The 24,074-nt window shown below is 40.0% G+C and overlaps 1 protein-coding gene across 14 annotated transcripts in view; it reads right to left on the reverse strand.

Annotated features, from left to right (window-relative positions):
• The window catches only part of LOC125760457 (serine-rich adhesin for platelets), a 33,682-nt gene that overhangs the window by 5,265 nt on the left and 4,343 nt on the right, over positions 1 to 24,074 (reverse strand). For all 14 annotated transcript variants that reach the window (XM_049420613.1, XM_049420610.1, XM_049420601.1 and 11 more), the window contains 2 exons: positions 10,627 to 10,765; positions 353 to 1,035 (listed from right to left, as the gene is read on the reverse strand). In XM_049420613.1, coding sequence (XP_049276570.1) covers positions 353 to 1,035; positions 10,627 to 10,765 — 822 coding nt within the window. The remainder of the gene's footprint in view (positions 1 to 352; positions 1,036 to 10,626; positions 10,766 to 24,074) is intronic.

The raw sequence follows: 24,074 nt of genomic DNA on the forward strand, positions 1-24,074 counted from the left end.
AGTTAACCAAGAATCAACCAAACAGAATGAACCATGGCTAGCATATAGCTGGCATATAGCCAAACTTATTCGTGCAGTGAAAAATGTTGATAGAGTCGCAACTTGGTACCGAGAGAATGCAGCTACTGTTGCTACTTGTTCTATCCCTTCGAAGCTGCATTTATGTTTTGTGCCAAAAAAAAGTTATGATTTCACTCAATTAAACACTTATTCTTTTACACACCTTACCACTAAATCCTGTGACCAAGTAGCACCACTATTGCCCTTCTGGCTTAATTGATTCTCTTCTTCCATGATTCACAAACGATAACACAGACGAAATGATCGCTAAATAATAGACATGTTTGCTCACCCGAAATCCATCGTATACCCCACCAGCACTGCCATTGGTGGAAGCTGAATTTAAGGCATCGGTTGTCGTTCCTGAGCTGCTGCTTCCCGGTAGCTGCTGTTGAATCTGCGGTAGCAAGCTCGAATAAAACGAATGTGTGGAGGTAGGCGATTGGCCGCTACCGGCACTTCCTACCTCGCCGCAACTGATTCCACTGCTGCTACTGCTGCTGCTGCTGCTGCTACTACCGGCAATACCACCACCTATCAAACCACCATTCATCAGCAAATCGGGCGAATTAAGCGACGGGCTCGGAATTCGCAAACTGGCAAAGTTAAACGGATTCGACGAAACGGATCCACTCGTCGTACTGTTAGCACCGGCTGAGCTAAGGATGCTGCTGGCACTGTCGTCACACACGGTCGCTCCCACCATCGTGTTGCACCCCAGGGACGATCCAAGCGACGCGAATGACCCGAGCGTCACATGATGCTGTTGGTGGTTTTGCTGGTGCTGCTGCTGTTGATGTTGCTGACCGGCATGAAGTGACTGGTGATGGGAGTGCGCTAGGGTGATGCTGTTTTGATGATGACTTGTACCACCTTTACCGGTCAAGCTGGAGGTGTTCGTTGCCAGCGAAGCGGATGCCGACGTTGGTGAGGATGCCTGCGAACCTCCCAGAAGATCTGCCAAAGATATGTTATCTAGTACATGTCAATAAAAAGAGAGTAAAAAAAAAGAACGTACCGATAAGTTTGATAATTGCTTGTACAAGTCTCTACAAGATGTCATTTTAGAAGTTAAAAATAAAGCTTTAGCGGAAGGAGAAGGAGAAGTGATACAAATCGTTCTAACAAAATCAAACTCTACCGTCGGCAACTGATTTTTACGGGCAAAATATGAAAAAAGGATAAATACAAAGAATAAAGCCTAAGGTTTAAAATAGAAATTATTTTTTATTGCAGCAATAGCTGTTTGCCGTCGTAATGGGTTCGCTAAGAATAACGTCTTGAACATAGAAATGCTTTCTAAATTAAGAACGCACAAGAATACTTTCTAAAAAAGTATTATCGATGAACGACTTGTACTCCATATCAAGACCACGGACGAATTATTTTAAAGGACATTACAATGTTTTTTCTTCCCATAGCTATTATTACCAATTTCAGACAACGCAAAACATTTATGTTGCGAATTGGACACTATTTGTACGTTTTAGGTCAAGATCACTTAACCAATTTTTGGGAAAATATAGCTAACTATTGACCGTATATCATCGATTCACCAGTGTTCCTTTCCTTTGTCATTAAGCGCGGTCAGGCACATAACATTGTATCATTTGCCACTCGGTACACACATCCCACAACAAAGTACGGGATAGAGCATATGGATAGACAGAAGAAAAAAAACACAAGCTAGCTTATTATAGTAGGATGGAATTGGCTGCAAGCGTAACTTGTTTTAACTTATTTGGCACCAATTCAAGCGCAAAATAATAATGATACTATCACACAAATGACACTGTTCTCGAATATAGTCCTACAGCGTACGTATGGGACTCTCTGGTAGAACTAGAGCGGTTTGTCGATGGAGTTCATTAAATAACGCATCGGCCAAAAACCAACAATTCTCATTATATCGCGGAATGTCCTTGGCGAAATGGAAAATTTTTCCCCTGCCCCCCACCAACAACTGTAAAGAGTACAATCGGAAAGTTCGCTAGTCGTATACGGTTTGGACTTCCTTTATTTTCACCACTTTGTTGTTGGACAATTGTTGCGCCAAACATGAAACGACAAATCATTCCCTCTTTATATCCCTTCACATTTGATGCTGTGTCTCTCGAACGATTAAATGATGTATATAGGGAAGCTGCAAATTATGATCGTCCCTCTATCGGACATCTGGAGAAAGGAAATGGGCTTAACGGAATTGTGCTTCTGGTGCACAGCAGCACACAAGCCAGCTTTTCAAGCAGTATGTGTTTATATTTTAAACATAAATTACACCATTCCGGGCTGTAAGATATTGTTTAGCACGATCCGTGCAAAGGGTACACAGCACAAGCAGTATTGAAGTGTACGAGAGGTCGCATCCGCGGGCACTAAAGACTTATGAGAGCGCGCCTCAATTTGTCTACGTTCCAAGTAATATAATTCGTAATAAATTAGACGAAGAAACGCGCTGCCACAATTCCTCGCGCCGGACAACTGGAACAGCTACCATATCATGAGCTGGAGGGGAGCGCTCATGTCTTTTATAATGGTCATATTCTCCCCGAGGGTGCCGGGAGGTGTGCTTTTTGGTTCGAGATATCTGTCTGGGAAGTGGTTCATTGCACAAGGTCCAAATATTGTGTATTGTAAAAAAAGAAAACAAAACAACAACAAGCGGAAGAAGAAAAAAAACAAACGTTGTCGATGCGTAAGTCTTCATCAGGAATTAGCTACGCGATTGAAATGTGTTTCGCCAGTATACGTCACGTAACGATATGAGAGTGCCAGACCTACTGACCACCGCCTCACATACCCATACTCACGCGTCGCCCTCGTGCGCTTTGCTGTAAGTTGTACCCAATTCTTCTTTCACTATCATCTTCACCCAACTTCTTCGCTGCACTTACGAGCAGAAACCTTACACCCTCTGGTTCCTTCGCTCACCTAGGGGCTCACCGCGAAGATGATGTCGTGTCCAACGATGCGTGTATCCTAATAACGCAACCATCATAACACCACCGGGAGACCACTGTGCGCGGTTGTGTGCAGGCCGGACGCGAGCAAAGCAGGTGTGGATGGGTTGACTACGGTCAACAGCACATCTCAACCCTAGGAGAGCATTCGTATTCCGGGCAGAAAGCAATCCAACCGCCCCAAAGACGTTATGAGAGGTTCAACGTAATTAGGTGCTGCTGTGTCGGCGCCTGCTCCTGGGGATTGGTGGTACCGAATGATGGCCACGCAACACACACACACACCACCACCACCTGTTGCACACATACGGTGATTTACACCCGGAAAGCGCGTGCCAGAGCTCCGTGGGCTTGAAAGGCTTGTCGAAGCGCTTGACTGGATTTGCGCGGCACTACCGTAGCCTCTTCCCGTTTGACGCGAAGGAAATCACTTCGCGTATCCATAACGCGATGGATCTGTGGGATGGTGGTTGTTATCCACTTCTTCCCCCCGATTGAAGCTTGTGTTTACTTTTGTGTTTCCATGTCGGGCTATACACCCGCCCGGGAAAAGGGATTTTTTAACGCCAAAAACATAACTCTGATAGCTAAAAGCATCGGATCCCGCACGTGTGGAGTGGAATAGCAGGATTTGTTGACCAGGGCCAGGTGAATTGCACGCGCTAGCAAATCAGTTCATGCGTAACGTGAACCTCATTCCAAGCCAATAGGGTTGTGCGCTCTTCCCTTTTTTACAATTACAAAATCAGCGGAATACGTGAGCCTTTCTGCGCGAGTTAACGGTGAGATGAGCTTGGGAAATGCGTAGCAAGAAAAAACACAGAAAAACTAATAAATGTTTCCTTCCGTACACATTGCATAGAGCGACGGGCAGTTGCATTTTGCAAAACACATGCAACCGCACTGGAAGCGATGCAAAACGAATAATAGTACCTTCGTACAGTTTACACGCTTTAAGTTATCTGTAATCGGAACACTTTGCTTCGCTCCATTACGCTAAACACTCAAATAATTATTTGTTGGAAAAAACATATTTGTTTAGCATCACTGATGATCGGAAGGAAATGATGTAGACGACGTTGAATCTTACCCTCATAACATAAGGTAGTATTAAAATAAGTACAACGAACCATAAATTTCAAAAAATTATTTAACTTTACACATTAATGCTTAATATTATGAAATAAAGTACAATCTTTTCCCGAATAATGCTACTTCTTTCAGATTTGTTTTAATGTTAAATTAAAGTTTTCTTCTGTGCATTAAAAAAATGTCCTTATATTGTATTAGTATAACTATTAGTTTAGATCAAATTTTGAAATAGGTCAAAAAAATTTAGTTTAGATCAAAAAGTTTTAGGTTAAAACCTTGAAATATTTATTTTGAACGTGTTTCATAACATGCAAATAAATATTCAATCGATTCAAGGGGAAGAATAAACGACCTGTTGAACGGTACAAAAAAAACAAGAACTTGTCCGATCAGTACGATATGCAGATGTTCCTAAGATAATTCTTCCTCGAAGATACTCTGCTAAAAGTCTATAAATTTATGTTAATAATTCCGATTGAATGATTGCAATATGTATGCATAAGATGTTCTCCTGTATAAGATTTTACGCATAAAATTTTGGAAAACCTTTTTTTTGTTATTCATGGAGTTCAACAAAAAATATCAACAAGTTCCTCAATGACCAATGATCAGGAATCAGTTTCATCAGTCGAGAATTCAATTTCTTTACAAACAGTTGGATATTATACATTTGTTGATAGATTTAATAACAATTCCTTCCTGTCGACAACACTCCACGACTGATAAATAGGGACACCCGTGTATATGATGCAGTCGCGTTTTATCCAAGACAAATGTCTACAAATACAATTAAATACAATTATTCAAACAAGATTAATTAAAAATATTATATCAAAAAATCCTATTCGTTTGTAAACAAAATATACCACGTTAGTTGCATTATGAAGTAAATAATATTTGCAAACTATTACTCAGCTGCAACGACGTTCATCATTTCGCAGGCACTCCGCATGTTCCAGACATTCCTCCAACAACGGCCGAAGGAATCGCGGCCGGATCTATTGGCGAACAGACAAAACTCAATCAAATGCAGTACGCTTATTTACGGTTAGTTGGGCGTTGATTATGTGCCATTGACCAGCAGGCTGTACACTTCCACCTTGCACAACGCGGTTACATTCTATCGCTATATATTCCACTATCACTTATTTTTGCTTAGCCCATTCTTGGGTACGAGAGCATAATGCTGTGATGCCAGCCCCGCCACCTGAGCTCGCGGCAACTCATATTTCTTCTACCCGCTCTTTAACACACACACAACTCTTGTGTCTCGCAAATGTACTTGAACTTCAATTTATCCCTTCCTTCTGCTTTCGTTTATAAGATACAACTAGCGAGTTCCATATTATCGGCCCAGCTTTTTTTTGCTAAACTTTATCAGCCAAGCACTGTGACGAAAAGAAAACTAGCGGCAAAAGCGATCCCTCTCTTCCGATTCCCTTTTTTTTTTCTTTGCCACAACCCTAACACAGGAATGGAAATGAAAAGCTTGTTCTACAATGCTGCCACCACCACCAATCTTTTTTCTTCCTTTCCGGTTCCCCTTCTCCATCAATTCCACACGTGTGTGTGTGTGTCTGATACGGAACGGTTCATCCGGAACTCATCGAAGAAACGAGAGCAGGCAAAACGAAGTAAACAGTATCCCCCCCTCGCTTCAACGTTCGACTAGACGGCTCAATATTGCAAGTTTCTTCCCGCTTGCCAGAACATAGACACGTGCTCCCCCACATCACAGAACGGCGAAGTAATTCTTACATGTAAGTTTCTCCAGTCTATTTTGCCCCAGTTCCCCACACTTCCACTTCCTGATTATATTTCCTTCAAACCCCGGTATTCAACAGCAGATACTAACATTGAAGAGGGCTCATTAAGGAGCACTTGGCCATAGATATTCAACCTCTTCAATTTCATACGTGAGATGCAACGGCACTGGAAAGGGAGGAACACCATTCATACAATTATTACATCGAAAAAATGTTCGATTTTTAATGGTTATTAACTTAGTAATAACAGAAAAGGGGAAAAAAACGTAAACAAAATTTAGCAAGATAATTAATTACAGCAATCATAACAATAAACGTCAATTAGTTATCTGAATGTATTTATGCAATCCATCAGAAATATTTTTATTTTGTTCTACAAACACCATTGCCATTCTTGATTTTCGTCTTGTTTAATGGCTGGAAAAGATATTGCCAATAAATCCGGCAAACACTCAAACTAGAAACGTGAGTTAGAAAAAAGTGGCTTTGCTGAATCACAGCCACAAGTTGATGAGTTTCCACTCGTTGTGGCAACTGATTTTATCTTATTTTTGAATTGCAAAATGAAATAAATTTTAGAATAAAACCCTTATAACTGCACCGTCAAGAAGAATGCATTTATTTTGTTGTCGGTGATGAATTTAAGATTTCTTAATCATATAGCTTTTTATAATAAAAATTTCATACAAAAACAATACCATAGACACAACAGACGCAGCTAGACACAACAAAAATAACCCGTTTCACCCCAGCATCAAAACGTAACAGCATATATCACCAAAATACTCTTTTCTCTCGTTAAACCGATGCACGTGAAAAGCTTGATCGCGAAAGATCATGGCCCCGTGTCAAGCTTTCACAAATATTTATGAAACAACTGTAAATTTGGGCGTTAGAAAACGAGAAAAAAAAACGAAACGGACCAAATTATAACATATAAAAACCTGTGGCCGACCTCTCTCATTTGGAGGAACTTTTTTTTTAAAGGCAATCATCAAGCAACGATCATCCTCACGTACTGCCTTGACTGACACAGACCCCTTTCTTCTTCGCGCACACATTAAAAGGCTTTTTTCGTAGGCGAATTAACCTTTTACGCAGCGTGTTGATATGAATAATCAACAACGCGTGAAATCCATCACCAGTGAGAGATTTTCCTTCCAACAACGAGTATGTGTCCAGCCGAGTCCAACCCCCCTGAACTATCTCCAAATGTGGCACTATTTCATTGGCTCTCTTTCTCGTTGCCCTTTGCTGCAGTCAAGCGTTATAAATGTTTGAAGCCAAGTGCCACAGTAGGGATTGTTGGACCGAGCGGTCACAAGCTTCGCAACAAATTGATCTTAAAGATAAGACATTCCACCGCACACTAACTAATACACTATCTATACTTATTATAGGGTGAAACCACAGTTTGTGGAAAGAAAAGTTTAACAAATCATACAAATTTCAGTATGCGATAGTATCTTTCATCTTAGCTTTGGTTTGTGTTATGCTTTTCCACCTTCTAAAATCAATGCAGCAAGAGTCAATTACCGAGCTAATGCGACGAAGCGTAACTTATGCTGTCAGACCAATTAACGCACTTTTGATTCTTTTCCCTCTTGGAATAAAGGGGTAAAGGGACAGAACAGGGCACACTAACTGAAGAAACCACTGACTGAATTCCCGTTACGAATAGAAAACTGGGCGCAAAAACAACAGGAACTCACATGCAACGTTTGATTTAATGTGAAGATACTTTCCCATTTCCCTAAGTATCTTCTTACGTACCATACTATATTTTGACCATAATGCTAATTGATTTTTGCAACTGACTAATGCAAACCGATTGGTAATATAACGAAAAATATGTAAAAAAAAACCCAAAGATTCATGTATGTCACATGAAGAATCTACAAATAAGCAAATTAATTCCCTCTTGTGAGAAAATGCAAAAACAATATAATTTATTACTGCTAAGGAATTTAAATTTAGATTCATTATGGTTTACGTACTAGAGCTACCTATTCTTGAACTAACTATTTTAGAAACACTATTTCGATTTGATATGTTCGATTCGTAGACGCATAAGTCTCCATCGTCTATTATTATGCTTTACTTGTAACGGTTACATATGTGCCGGTCCACTGCCGCGGATAAAGATTGTTTTGACCAGCAGCGTGTGCAAGTCCAGCCCATCGTAATGCACACGCCACTACTAGGGGAAGATGTGTGAAAAGTGCTTCACATCCGTACGAATGAAATATTGTAGCATAATTTATGCTCAATGAACGGCTAACTGATGGTACATGCGTCGTGTGTCGTCGTGTACGCACGTGCTTTACCTCTATCAGAGACGAAAGAATTCCCTTGTGATCAAAGTCTTTTTAAACCATACAAACAAACAACAGCGTGCTCGAGACTGTGTTATAATTATAATGTATGCTTTACCCAACGTAACATAACAAAGATTTTCCTCAGCTCATGTTCATACAAAAATATACTCTAACAATTGCCGAACAAAGCGCCATTAATGTGATACCAACTTGGTATCGAATACAGAAAGTAAAAGGTAATTGCGCTTTAGTAAAAATTTTATCATAAAAGTAAAACCAAAGACATTTTTGAAATCACTCCCCGTTATTTCATTTCTATCATATAGAGCCGATTAATTCCACAGTCTCATTCCTCGGTATTTATTCTAACACACCGAAGAACCCGTAAAACAAACCTCATCTGTACCTCATTTCTCCTACCAAAAGGATGAGCTTTTAACAACCTGAAAAAACATATAATTTAAAGGAAGCATATTCAATAGTATTCAATAAAAAATAAATACAACTTTTTTGCGTAAGAAACAACGGCTAAACACTCTAAAGACAAACAACCAAAATTCGTTTTGGTGGAGAAGATAGTCATCGAAAGAAGAACCAAACTGTTAATGACTTGCTGCATTTCATTAGCGACAAATAAATAATGAACAAGCCGCTACTAAACACACGCAGACTGTGGATGCATATAAAACAACCGACAACGTTAACAAAACATTTCACAACATCAACGACGCAATTTGCGTTTTCTGGTGTCGCGTCTGCGTGTCGACAATCTTAACATTTTATAATTTCGCTTAATCTTCTCATAGCTGCTACATATGAAGTGTTTCATAAATTCATGCTATCTCATGGGAAAAAAATGAGAACACAAAGGTAAAATGGTTGGAAAACTCGTATGAAAATACACATTCTAGCCATACAGAAATATTGATGCCGAGATGCATATTAACTAAGGTCAAACTGAATCAATAACAGCCTTTCGTTAGTATCGTAGAGAGATTTACAATTGACCTGAAATGTAGTTGTTGCTAAATCTCAAACAACTTCAAAAATCTACAAACCTTGGAATGGCCCAACGCTTAGGTGCGACTCCAAAACCCTCCTACTATCATATCCATATTTTTCCCGACCTTGAAGGAAACTATCACAGCATTCCAGCGCACTGAAAGATCGAATCCAATTCATCCGGGGACAATTGCTGAAGAAATCGCTCGCTGCTTGCCAACCTATCCTTGGCGTATTTTTTCTGAACTCCTTTAGTAACATCTTGCGTATTGGTCGAGTACAAGACAGTATGCGTGTGCGCGCGTGTGTGTGCAGTGAAAACTGTAGCCAGCAACCAGAGTTGGTATGGAAGGCTAAAACACTAAGTCACATACTCATTCCTGCAAAATAATGCGGACGTAAAGAAGGATGGTGTGTCGTCATGTATTCTTTTCCTTCTTTTGTCCAGTGAAGCTCTTTCACAGAGATGCGAAAGTGGACCTTTTGTGAGTCATGCCGGGTGCGCGCACACATATAGCAGCGGCAGAGACCTCTAACAACATCACTGGCAGCTTAGAATATCGTTCGACGCTAAACGGAGATAAATGTGGTGGCACAGGCATTTTCATGAATAATAAAATCGACTCGTCCCTGGCGCAATACACAATTCCGCGGCGGACCGAAAGCACGGTGAAGGTAGAAAAGAAACACAATTCCACCACCGCCGTGTGTGCCCCATCGTCTCGGTCATCGTCTTTACACGAAAGCCGCCGCGTTGTGAGACAGTCAAGTCTTAAAAAAAGGCAACTTTTCTTTCTCCAGCAACCTATGGGTCTGTGCTCGATGCTTAACTCTCGACATATCCTCGTTGTGTTCCAACCTATTATTTGACTGTCAGTTAGCTTTTTCTTCCCCCATGGGACCACAGAATCCTTTACATGGTTGGAAACAATATCGCGCGTATGGCGGGGTTTTTCTCGCTTGACTTTCTCCCTCCCATCACATGCACAATTGTTGATGGTGGAAAGGCATACAATTGCACTTGAAAAGGCCTACACCCCGCTCCGCGTTTACTGCACACACACACACACACCAGTGTGGGGAGGTAAGTTTGGAGAATCCAAAGATACGCTAGGCTTTTGTTTTTATAATCGCAGTCCGACGCAGGAAGCAGCATTGTCACACGCTGCTACTCACCCAAGGACGAAACAGATAAGGGAATCTGTCGTGGATGCAGGTGAAACCGAAACAGCTTTTAGCATTCAAACACTTCAACCATTTATTTGAACAACCAGTGCTTACAACAACAATGCTTTATCATAACAATTGTCCATTCTTGAAAAATCAAGACATCACACGCACAACAAAAACAAAAAAAAAACTCCAAGAAGCATTCCGCTGCTTTCTTTTGCCGTACGTACGTATATTTAAATGTGTACCATCATTTACCTTCGATCGGTGACGGCAATCCCCGGGAGATGATCTCATTGTGCTCCAGCAGCAACGAGTTGATGGAATGCTTTTGCAGGATATCTGGCCCCGTCAGCGATCTGGCAATGTCCGGGCTGGGAAAGTCCTTGAAGGTGGTCTGTGGGTGGGATTGAAAGAGAAGAAAACAAAACGTTGAGAAAAAAGGAAACTTAAATATCGTGACCAGCTGGTTCAAGTGCTTTAATTATCAATTTATCACAGATAATGAGATATTTGTTTTGTGTACTAATTGCACTGCTTCAACAACAATTGATCTCACTCTTCACCGTATACCATATATGCTCCATAGTTGAATAAGTCCTAATATAATAAGTCAAAAGCAAAATAAAACCTTCCGCATCCGAGAGTCTCGATGTACGATCCTTTTTTTTCATTATAACGAGGAGGAGCTTTGCAAATTAAAGCAATAAAATAAAACAAAGCCTATTCATCCGCCTAATGATATTCTTTACTCGATTCATTCATTTCGCCTGCTCAATCAACGCTTGCCCGCCAGGCAAAAATAAAAACCCGACCACAGTCCAGAGAGTGATAAGTGATATCAACGACGCTCGGATAAAATCTCGATGAGAAATTAGCGATGACGGGTACACGGGCGCCCTTTGATACGCACCGCAACACGGAAGTGAGAAATTCTCCGAAGCTCTGAAGAGTTTTCCATCTTTCCGATCCGGAAGCTTTCCACTGGGCACGCGTTTTGTCTTTTTATTTTTCATTACCGCAGAGCAATTACGGGTTAGCGGATACGCTCAACGCTTTCATGCAGGACCATCGACACATACCATCATCCCGACCAACCTTTAGAAGACAGCCTTTTGGGAGGCTTTTTTTTGTTTTGTTTCATTCCACATAGCCGCCAGTTATCCAGTTATCTCAGCAATGGCACTGTGAATAAGAGCTCTCCAAAAAGCCTCACCCACAGGAACGATTCCACATTCAAATGCCCTCCACCACCCCAAGCTCATGGCGCGCGCTCGATGGTTTCACTCTATTTGTTATTTTAATTTCCCGAAAGGAAATACCGAAGGATGTTCCGGCGGATGTTCACACTAACGAACGTTCGTGTGATGGCGCATGGAGTAGAGAATGCAGAAGAAAAAAAAATACATTTCGTTGCAAATCACTCATTTATGGCAGCGGCGACCCACCACCGTCGTGAGTCATTCCTCGTCGGTCACTGTCACATTGACGTCGACGTCCGTCACGTATAACCATCGGGAAAATGCAATTGGAAGCTGTGCGACCGGATGAATGGCTCCAGTAAACTCGCAGCAAAACCCACCGAACCCACGCCCTCAACGAGAGTGAAAAACAATTTACTCGTTTTAACTAATGAAGGTATGCCTCACGAATAAAAAAAAAAAAAATACATCTCCTACCTGGAGAAATTTATTACCTAAACGGGCTTAAAATTAAACTCCAACAAAGAATCGGGCAACACAAAAGAAACAATTCCTTCTAAAGCTCGCCATGAAAGTGAAAAGGTAGGGCCCGGAATGAATCGATAGTTATTTTGTTCTTTAATTTTATTCTTTTACAAAACAATAACAAAAAAAATGAGTGTTTTATGCTGTTGCTTCCACATTTATGCATCAACTAGCAATCGTTTCCGACCTGAAGGGCTGAAATATTTGCACAGCTTGCACTGACCCAAGGACAATTATGCGAGGCTTCGTTGACATTGTTGCAGTGCGCCTCTCCTTCCAATAAAAGCCGCCCGAGACACAAAACGTGACGCTATGCGCCGGCTGAGTTTAACAGAAATTAATATAACAAAAAGAGACTGCAAATAGCCATCATCCCCCAACAATGCAAGTCATGTCCAGAAAGGTGCAGCAGTCAGCGTCGGCTACATGACCACAGAGAGAAGATGATTTTTTTTATGATTATTATAGCTTAAAATTTCTGCATTTGGTATGCTTCCGAACCAGTGCTTTAACCTCTTACATTTGACTATCTTTCAACAACTACTAGAAAAAAAACACTGGGAGAAGAAAAAATGAGTTGATTTTTTTCCTTCTCCCCCGCACAGAATGGACGAATTCCATCGTTAAGGCGTAAGCAGAATGAACGGGAACCGATCGTCCCGTGAAGTCATAACTTCTGACACGAACTGAACTGAACAAGATACTACCACTAGCGCGATGGGAGGGGTGGGGGGCATGAGCTGATGGGGATTTCCCATTTTTCTCAATGCACAAATCGGAGAATGGAGCGCGAACGATTTTTACATGAAGTCCACCGTAAGCTAGAAGAAAGGCACACAAAAAGTCTTCCACTAGACAGAACCGAACAGCTTGAGAACAAATGTCCGAAAGATTTGTGTTATACGGCAGTTGTTTGGAATGTTGGCTGCTGCCTAACGGTTCGATCGCTATGACGTCGACCGCGAAAGACGTCAAAAAAGCCGGACTCTTGAATAACATAAAAATGGTAGGAACATAATAACTTCTGCTAAACCCGATAGCTATGCTATCTTTTTGTTGTTGTTTTGTTTTACTCCTCCTGCCTGAGAGAAAACAATGACAAGTGTATTTCACAAAATTGGGCCGCCTTTGCAAGTGCATCCGTGGGTGGATTGGAACTGAAACTAACGTCAGCTTTCTTCGGTTTGGGAAACTGGATACTAACATTTTATTTAGTATGTGTAGTAGTAGAAAGTTTACAGGAACTATTTTATATAGTCTTCCAAACAAAGTTATTATTTTTTTTTATTTTTGTGATAATATCTAACATGACTTCATACCACCCGTAAGGTGAAAATGGGATGTTGGTTTCATAGTCTGGGGGATCTTAGCATTCTGGTAGTTACACCAAAGATCACGAATTTACGGAAAATCTCGAAGGATCTCATTACAACAAACAAGATCAACTAAATGACTATGCATTCTTATCAGTTTATTAAGGAATATTGGCTAAATGGGCAAAACATCTTAAGAAAATACGTGACATTAAACAATTTTGTTTCGGAAAATTTTTCTTAAGTGAAAACGAATCACTGCTTCTTACATCACAGAACGCTGGTTATCATTAAATCAAACAGTAAAAACGAATATTTATAACATTGGAAGATAGGCTTATAAGACATATTTTTTAACATTTTTCTAAAATTGTTGTTCAATGTAATTTAAAATAAAACTTAGCTTTGACAAACGCTTATGCATATATTGACTAAAAAAGAAGCTTAAAACCATTTAAATACATTTGAAAAGCGACTCAAAAACGATATCCACCGCTTTGATGAAAATCGTCCGCTACATGCATGAATGGATGAATGGACGAAATAACACACGAAAAGGTTGTCGTATTTAGCAAACTCAATAAAAGCAACCGTTCCTGTCGCCTCTTTGGCCGCAAACAAGCAGATTTCTGGCAACGCATCCCTTCCACACTCTTCCCTAAGCAAAAGCATCTTTCACCCTTTTTCCAAGAGGTAAGCAAAGGACCCACGGAGTCGTGGAGGTCGTGGGGAAAAATGTTATCTGTTCATCCACAGTTAATCACTCACTAACACGTGATATACTATAACACAGTAGAAATACGACAGAATGACGCAAGAAACCAACCATCGCCTTCGTCAATCCTTCATCCTCCACTCACAGCCCCGTGTGTTAAGGGCTTTTTACGTGTCGTCACGCATTAGCCTTTCTACTGAATGGGTTCCCTCTTATCAGGATTTTCCCACGTCGTCATGACCCAAAATTTCCTCCCAATGATGGAAAAACAGAAGCACATCAAATGTTCCCCACACACACACACATGTGAAACGACTTTAAAAAACTCAGGAAAAGCAGGCAGCCCTTTCAAGCCGAATGCTTTAAATGTGAAAATGAAAAACAAACCAGAAAACTTTCCAGCAGCACGAACCCAGGCACACACATATATACGAAAACAAATGCGTTTAAATACAATATTTCCTTCTCTTTTTCCATTCCCTGTAGTACTGTGCAGTCTCTCTGGCATTGGGGGGTAACTTCAGAACACGGCCATTGACAGCTTGTCTTGTGCTACGTTCCATTGGGATTGTGCAGTGGTCGGCAAAGTTCGACTTGCGAGCTGCATCTCATACTAAACATGTTTAAATTTTACCATCAATTGTTGCTGAATTTGATTTAAGAGAATAGTCGAATAAATGCTACAAATTGTTGACTTTTCTTGAGAATCTGATATAAGAATATCAGAATGAATTGAATAACTTTCTAAATTTAATTCCACTTGGCTATCCTGGTTACCTTTTGGCTTGATCTATACAACATGTTTGATAACATATTCTAAAAGATGTAAAACGATCTATAACTTGATAAATAATTTGTGTAATTATTAGTTCTATGTAATCAATAAGCTGCATAGAAATAAATAAATCGTTATATAATATACTTTTCTAAATAATATTTAAATAACCTGTAGCAAGGTCTGACTATCCGGCTACGCGATAAAAATAATTCTAGTAAGCCAGAAATGGCCGACGTGACCTTAGAGGTCCTTAAAGCCAACAAGAGAGAATTTCCATTTTGATCATTTTACAATAAAAAAAGGTTTTTTGTACATCTAAAATATTTTTTTTAATACCTAAACAGATTATTAAATTTGGTAACAATTTTCGAAAATAATATATAACGTACGCTAAATTTAAACAAATAATTTATTTTATGATGATTTTTTTGCCTCATCGCTTCAAAAAGTTTACCAACCACTGGGATAGTGGAACATCATTCCCCGTGTTTCCACCAGCAGGATACATGCATTGCAAAACTGTTCGCTCCCATATCAACAGCCACTAGGCAAAACGAACGAGAACCCCGACGACTACTACCGGATGTGCGAATGTGTGTGATAGCTTTCACCGGTGCTGCACGCGTGTAAGTATATTGAAAGGATAAAAGGATGCTCTGGCGTGATTGTGGTGGTAGTAATAGTAGCTGAAGTTACTGCTACCGATGGACCACCCGGCAAGGGGGTGTGGGACAGAGTAAATAAACGTGAACAAAGCGGCAGAGCGACGTCCCATTCGTTTTCCCCCGGTGGAATAAAATCCTTTCTAGGGGTTATTCTCATTCATGCCGGTTGGTCCTATATCTCTCGTCGGGATACGTGCGCGCAACAGGTGGAGAGAGAGATAGTGAACTCGCGGGAAATGTCGTTTACTGGCCGGACGAACACTTTTTTTTAGTTGCTTGTGCTCGTTTTGAATCAGCATTCCTTTGAGGACGATGAACGAATTGAATTAGACAACTCGAACGATAAAGGAACGCAGAAGCGGGGCGATGCAATGGTTACTAGCGAAGGTAAAAAAAAGTAAGGAAACAGAACAGAATAAAGCTTTAAAATGCAGTTTTTCCATGTCTAAAGATATTATTGAAATATTTAACAGTATTTTATTTCCGCAATTTATTTCAATCGTGCGAGAGTTAGACCAACGCAAATATCATTTATTCATTCCAGTGTTCATGTTTCACTACATGTTTCACAATTCCATCGAATGTTCAACATACAAATAGAACATCAAATAGAAATTGCTGTCAGCAAACAAGCATCAAGAGCACGGATAACTTTCCAGTCGACCTTCATGTATCCTCTTCGTTCCCTCTACTCACTTCGGGCGCTTTCCTTTTACACTCCACTCATGGTGCAAAGCGTGTGATGGTGCGAACACACACTGCGGTAGTATGGCCACCGAGAAGAACTCTTCGGTGTTGTGGATCTGTGGGGTGTAACGATATTGGCCCGAAGTGCTGGAGCCTGATTACAGGGATGATTAAAGGACACGAAAGTAGAATTGGAACCAAAAACAAGGCAAAAACCACAAGTGCTGTAAATGCTGCAAAAACGCCGAACGCACACACACACACACAAATGGATGTGGAGGAAATGCGAAAGGGGTGTGTGTGGAAAGGGGGAGGAAGGTGTCCGCAACAACGGAAGTGAAGTTAGTGGGGCCAGTAGTTGGTTCTAGGCGCATGTTTGGCATCTCGCTTTTGTTTATCCGGTGTGGTTGCGAGTCGTGTGTTACACGCAAAGCTCTCTGTCCGGCTACCGATAGTTTTGATTTTTTTTTCTCTCCAATGCGCTTACTTACTCACAGTACACTACCCAGTGTGGCCAGGGGCACCATACAACATAAGCCTACATTGTTACCCCTCACCGATAGTGTCGAGAAGTACACCTCCCCCTCTGCCATGTGTATGTAAACGTAAGAGTGAACATACGAAGCAGCAGCAATAAGCAAGGACAACAACACAACAACGCAGCATCAAATGAGGCGCCACAATGTCATTCCAATGTTTTCCACATAACCCCCTTAACCACCATTCTTCTCTTTCGACGTGGAATTTCTCTTCCATCGCTATCACAACCGTGTTATTCACTCCGTGTTCTATCATTGGAATATTTGCAACATTCTCTTTTACTCTAAAACTCACGTAAACAATCCTGATGCGTGACTATATCACAAATATCTACCGGTTGGCAAGAAAGCTCCACATGAGTTGAATGCGTAGAGTACATACAACATCCTAAAATGGTTTTATACAAGCATTAACAATAACAGACATAGCTTAATAAAGTTAAATTAACTCTTAATAAGCAATAAAACATAAAAGTATTGCAGAAAAGCAAAAAAAACTCAAATAAGAATTGGATAATATGGCAAGCAAAAGAAATGAGACAATTTTTTCTTACTGCAGTAGCACTTGAAACCTTCCAAAACGTCCTGACAGAGTAGAGGCGAATGCTATGAAAGGCTTCTCGGTCTACACTATTCAGCGACATCTTCTCGTATGTGTTAAGACGTTGCCCGGTAGAGTTCTGAATGTCGTAAAAGTTCAATCTCCACATGATTTCTTCTATCGCTGTCGGAGTAAGTTTCTCTACTTTCCTTTCCGCACACGGCTCTTTTTCTCAGACAGCTTGTGTCTGTTGTGTAGATGGTGTCTTGTCTCACACCAGGGTCATGCAGCAGTTCTCTCAGGGGCAATTGAATGACAGTGGAATATTTTACGGTAAAGCTTGCTAAAGATGGTTTCGAATTGTTACATGCCACAACAAGTTTTCTTCAACTTTATAAACATCGTTACGCATATCAGTGTAACTTTAAATGATCGTAAATATAATTAAAATTGCAGTAAGAAGCATATGGCACTTTATAAAATAGGAAAACGATTGTATTTTGCATGGGAATTGGCGATTGTTTTAATTTAAAAGAATAAGACAAATTAGATTTAAAAGTATCTGCAACGGCTTACTAGCGTTTCATACGAGATACGATACCCTGGGAAATAGAGAAAACAAGGAAGTGAAAAAAATATCCTCAAATTAGCTTAACAAGATGCTTTTAACGTAGAAACCGGATGCTCATTAAAGTGCGGCTGGAAGAGAAAAAAACCTAAATGTAACATAATGTTTCTGATAGACTTGAATGAGAAATTAAACATAAAAGTAGCTTGAAATTTTTCTTTTGGATTCAACATTGCATATTTTCTTTGCGTTTGCCATGTCTGCGCCTAACCAACACACACTTCAATGGAGGCGCCTGGTTGTTTACTCTGAAATGGCATGGTTTAATCGTGTAATGCATAAACACATATTATAACGAAAATGAAAGGAAAATAACATATAATACAATATAATAACAGCATAACCATACGAAATGGTTGATGCATCTTTAAAGATTCTCTTTGTAATGTTATTTTTGATATGTAATACAAAAAATATGATTTTCTTAAGCTGAACACATGTATCGACACCAAAATGGCACTTTCTACACACAAATATTAACGCACTTATCCGTATCCTTCCCTTTCTCCATTATGTTCGATTGTTTTGATTGTTAATCTACCGTTCTAATGTGATTAAAATTGAAGCATCTCTGCCACGCCCAATACTACCGAGTCTATTGCGGCAATCGTCGGCAACAGAATTACCAGAGACTACGAGAAACGTTCGCAGAGCACTGACTTCTTCTTTCTACCGGTTCACATAATCCGTTTCCACCGAGATAATACACAGGCGGGCGCGAAACTACAGCTTTTGGGCCCAAAACAATTCACAAGCAAAAGCTCATCTAGTACAATACAGGTAAAAGTTGTCGCACGCTTTGCCTATATGTGATTTATTCTTCTTTCAACCCCGGATGGTAAGCGTTCTAACTTGCGAACGATGGCTATACATAATGGCGGCAAAAAGGCTTTAAAGACATGGATGCCCCCACGGGAATCTCTGGTTCCTGTTCTTTCCCCTTCACATTCATCGAGCTATCGTGCTCGCATTACTGACAAGTGGAACATACTGATTGTTCTCGAATCGTAAAATGCCTATCATGCCGTCTGTACACACATGCATACACGCCCAAACTAACCCACGCAGCAAACAGTGCACAGAAAATACACAACGAGAGCAGCACCCATCTCAACTCTGATAGAGCTTTGTGTCTCCCCCTTCCTAGTACTACTGTGCAGAAACAATTCCTGTCAGCAGTTTGTGGAGGGAAACGCACTGAAACAGTGCGCCGTACTACGGTAATGTCGAGTGAGAGGGATACCCCAGCAGAGATCGACACGCTTAAACAAAGCAAAACAGGAGGCGCACAGAGAGAGACACATCGCTTCGAAGGATGTGCAACAGGATGTTCAACAGTCGGAAGTGCTTCTTTCCCGTTTGCATCCTGTTGGATGTAGGATGGACGATGACGATGATGATACCGTCAATATGTAGAGAGTGCTGCTGTCTTAGCGCGCCCGAGACACGTTTTCGGTAGAAAAACAACGAACGAAAACTAGTAGCGTACACTAGAAAGGCCGATAAAGGACGGGAACCGGGACGAATAATGGTGATGTTGACGAGGACGGCGACGGCGGGTGTAGCAGTGTGATTAAAGAGGAAACCTGCATCTATGGCGGCTTTGAGGCGAACATTCACACGAGCAATGAATGTTTAGAGAGTAGGCCAAAGCTTTAATATAAACATCCCCCAACAGAGTAAAAGAAAGGCCACCACTAACATCAACATACATTTCCTACCAGGAAGTATGGTAATGTTTGCTTTGGAAAATGAAACGGTGCAGTAGTATTGAGTTTGAAGTTCATTTATTAAATTTTGTTCACAACAAATGTAATTCTAAAATAGACAAAAAGAACATAAATAGAAAAGTGATACTATTTTAGCAAATCATCTAGGTAACATACCGTATGGAGTAATTTTCATTTTCATATAAGAAATGTAACTCTCAGGGATGGGAATCTTAAGACAGAAGAACTTAGGGGCCTTGGAGCACAAGCCCAATACGGGGGATTAATAAAGGAAGGCGCCGGAAGCTGAATTCCTCGTATCGTACCACCTGTCTTACGGAGAGAAGAAGATCTTACAAAAATACATCTAAATATTATAATAACGAAGAAAATCTCCTTACAACATAAATACACCGCACGTGGGAAGTGATCTAAGCACCGTAGAAAAAGGTCACCCGTCATCCATCGGTCAATCAAGTTTGCATGTCACACATTTTACCCCATTTTATAATGCAAACATACAAACACACACACAGAACTGCCACCGATGGATGAATGGCGGTCACTTAAAGATGCAGGAAGTGCATCCCGTTTAGCAAAACCCACTTACATCGTTCCTGTTGCTGCCACATTGTTCTCGGTATGAATGCTCGGGCATTTGATTCCTGTTATGCAAAGTCCAAACGATGTGTCACATACGCACACCCACACACATTTCATTAAGTCCCTGTCAGTAGTGTAAGCTGAACCAAGGGAGGGGGGACATGAATGTCTACATTGCACCGAACACCCAGCAACATGGCAGGTGATTCTCAAACATCCAGTCTTCCAATGGTGCCACACATTGGATGCACGACACGATTGGCTGACAGGTGAGAATATTTCTATTAACTTAATAAGTGTGGTGAAAAGTGCCAACCCTGACTGGAGCGAGAGCTTCGAGGAACTTACTTCACGTACATGTGCATCCCCCACACCATCCTGTATCCTGTGTGGTATCGGGTCTTGTGTGTAACACCAGCGAGAAGGACTCATACACGCGGAATCGAAAGACGGGGCAAGCCGATTCGCTGGAAGTGTAGCTTCCTGATTTCATGACATTTACATGTTTTCCATCAAGCAGAAGGATGATATGTATGGGCGTTTTCCACTGACTAGTAGAGGGAAAAATCATTCAAGAATGTGAACGAATATCCTTCCCCCATCCCGCCATGTTGACGGTTCAAACATCCAACGCGTACCGACGTAAGTTTTGGTTGGGTTGTTCTCACCGAATGACAAAGTCCTTCCTTCAAGCATGGTGTAATGCATGTGGGATTTACAGCAATGGTAAATAGTAATTGATGCTGCATATGCATCGATAATAACTTTATGGTACAGACTTTATTCCAGCTCAGACTTTATTCACCTGTTGCGAACTATCTTTATTACTAAATAATACCTTTTCATTGATACTTAATTATGAGCTTTTTTTTAGATTCATACTATAGAATAGATATGTAAAAATCACACATTAAATATAGTAGAACAAAGTAATCACAAAATTAAAATAATTGGAAAAAAATCTAATTCAAATTCTTCAATTAATAAAACAAAACCAATATAAACGATTCAAATGTTAAATGTCTTTCATGTCATGAATAAATATCTACTCATTACATTACAATACATTTTACTACCTTTGTTGCAATTGAAACTTTCAAACTTCTCATTCATCCTGAAAAATTTACAACATTTAACGCCTTAATACATTTAAGTTGATGATTTTGTTGCACCACCTCCCCCTTAAAAAAAGCTTTCTCCGAGCATTTGTTTTGCCATTTCTTGTCTGGCCTAAACTTCCTCTGGCTGCAATCATTGTTTTGCTGGTATCAACAACAAAAAAAACCTCTGTTTCCGCACCTTTTCCCGTGTGTGATGGTCGAAACTTGAAGAAAGTTAAACCACCGTTAGGTGAATGTGTCCCGCACCCATAATATATGAAAACCCACTCTAGCGAACTTTACCGTATCTTGTGGTCGAATCACCCGCGCACTTTTAACTAGTATTTTATTAATTTATTTTGACGTGTTTTACCCTTCCCTCTTTCTTCGCTGCTGACTTAAATAAGAGACATTTTTCGGTGCTCTACACTATTGAGACTGATGCGATTCAACATTATTAAAACGGAGGAGGACGCTATAATTCACACGCTGTTGCGTCGGCTAAGGCACGCATGAACTGTATACACTTTTACTTTATTCCGTGGTTCGTTGCCCGTTGGGTCGGGATGATGTCGAAGTTGATCACCCTTATACACACCAAAAAACACATATGCCCACACACCCCTCGGGGACTGACGAAGAGGCGAAACGGAACGAAAAGTTTTCGCGACGCAAAAGTTTAACAAACAGTGAGAAATAGTGCGCGAAGTGAGGTGAAAATTGGGAAAAACTACCGTAAGCATCGAGAGGCACAAAATAAACACACATCGACCAAAAAAAAATCCCCTCCAATCTTTTCTACATCTCCATTCCAACCCAATTAAATGAAATTTACCCACACACGGAATGGGATGTTATATTCAGTTAACGAAGCATTATACGAAATTGGTAATGTTTACAATTCAATGACGTCGGCCACATTCAAAAATCTGTCTACGAACACATTACATTTGTTTTAAGGGTGATACAAATTAAGAAGCTCAAAAAATTCTTCAAGAAATTCAACAAAAAGAGCCGGAAATAACAAATAAATTGGTCATTAATAAATGGAAATTAACAAATAAATTAGAGAATGTGTTTCCCATTTAAAAGTGTACGCATTTAAGAGTGCAAATAATGGATATTTTAACAAGTTGCTTCAAATCATTTTTTGGAATGTTGTGAAAAAGAAAACTGAGTTGGTGGTTAACATCGGTGTGTTGTCAGTGTTGAAAGAATTTAAAAATTTTACATATAGTTTTTAAAAACATAATTAAATCTAATTTTCGTCGAACTAAAATTAGAAAATTTTAAAATGGCTTAAAAGAATCCAATTTAAAAATTACTTTCCGTTTACTCGTCGGTCTGTTATGTTCCTTATTTGTCTGTATAGTAACTTAAAAATATAGTAGTTTGATAAAATCACGGAAGTAAATAATATTTTCGATTTTTTAAGACAACTAAGCCATTGAGGATATGTAAAATAAACATCTTGTCACATCATTGTGAAAACCCTTATACACGCAACAGTAATATGTCTCTTTTGGTGATGTAATTTATGTATGGACAATACTGTACAATCCTTTCTCTTACACTGGCGCGTACATCGGACACGTAAGACTGACTTCAAAACGATTCAATCAGAGCACGGATTCAGTGAGGGCTAATATTATTGTAATGTATGCGCAAAAGGTGAATGAAATCAACGCTTACGCTTGAATATTGCTTTACTTTTTACTGTCACATTTTCATTTACAATAAAACTGGACAGGAATTTTCTTAAGGTTAAAACAAATTTGGAATAAAATTTAACGTTATTTATTTTTGACATAAAGACGATATATCATCGAATTTATTTTACAACCAATAAATTCCCTTATAACGCTTCTGCCAACTACAGTTCAAATCTGTAACAACTAGAATCATTCAAATATCATTCAATTTTGCTTTTTTAGTTTTTAGAACCATTTATTAGCTTCGCAATAAACAATGCTATACCAATGGAGCGTAAACAAAGTTGTATTTCACCATTTCAAAACACATGCTTGCTTGTGCTCCCTAATCCTGGTGGAACACATAATTGCCACAACAAAATGGACATTAATCACATCATCCCTTTTGTGATTGGCATGAGTTCAAATATTTCAACCATGATGAACTTGCAATAATGTAACACAATCTTGCCAGTTTAGCGTTGCCATTCAAAAATAATCGAACAGAAGACCGAAAAGGAAGAAATTAGAGAAAACAACACTATTAATCAACACAAAACTAGCATCTGCCATCAAGGATATTGCACAGATTTTAATCTACCAAATTTTTGATAGAAATTTAAGCTACTTTTTCACGGCACACCATACTGTGCCGATTACTGTCTGGCGTAAAAAAATTGTCATTTTTACCATTTAACTTAAGTAAAGTCCAGATTTGATACATAAATTTCTGGATATTTCGAGACAACAAGCGCACTTATAGGATGTTCAAATATATTTCAAAATTTCATTTCTTCTTTCTTGGCTAAACGACCTCTAAGGTCACGCCGGCCATTTCTGGTTTATTAGACTTATTTTTACCGCGTAGCCGTATAGTAGTCAGTCCTTACTACGGCGGAACACGGTCCGGATGGGATTTGATCACTGGTCCTGCCGTGTGGATAGGCGCCATTTATGACATACACCACCGGGACGTCGCGAAAAACTGTATTTATCTCTTGCAAAACGTG

This window comes from Anopheles funestus, chromosome 2RL (genome assembly GCF_943734845.2).
Source record: "Anopheles funestus chromosome 2RL, idAnoFuneDA-416_04, whole genome shotgun sequence".
NCBI lineage: Eukaryota > Metazoa > Arthropoda > Insecta > Diptera > Culicidae > Anopheles > Anopheles funestus.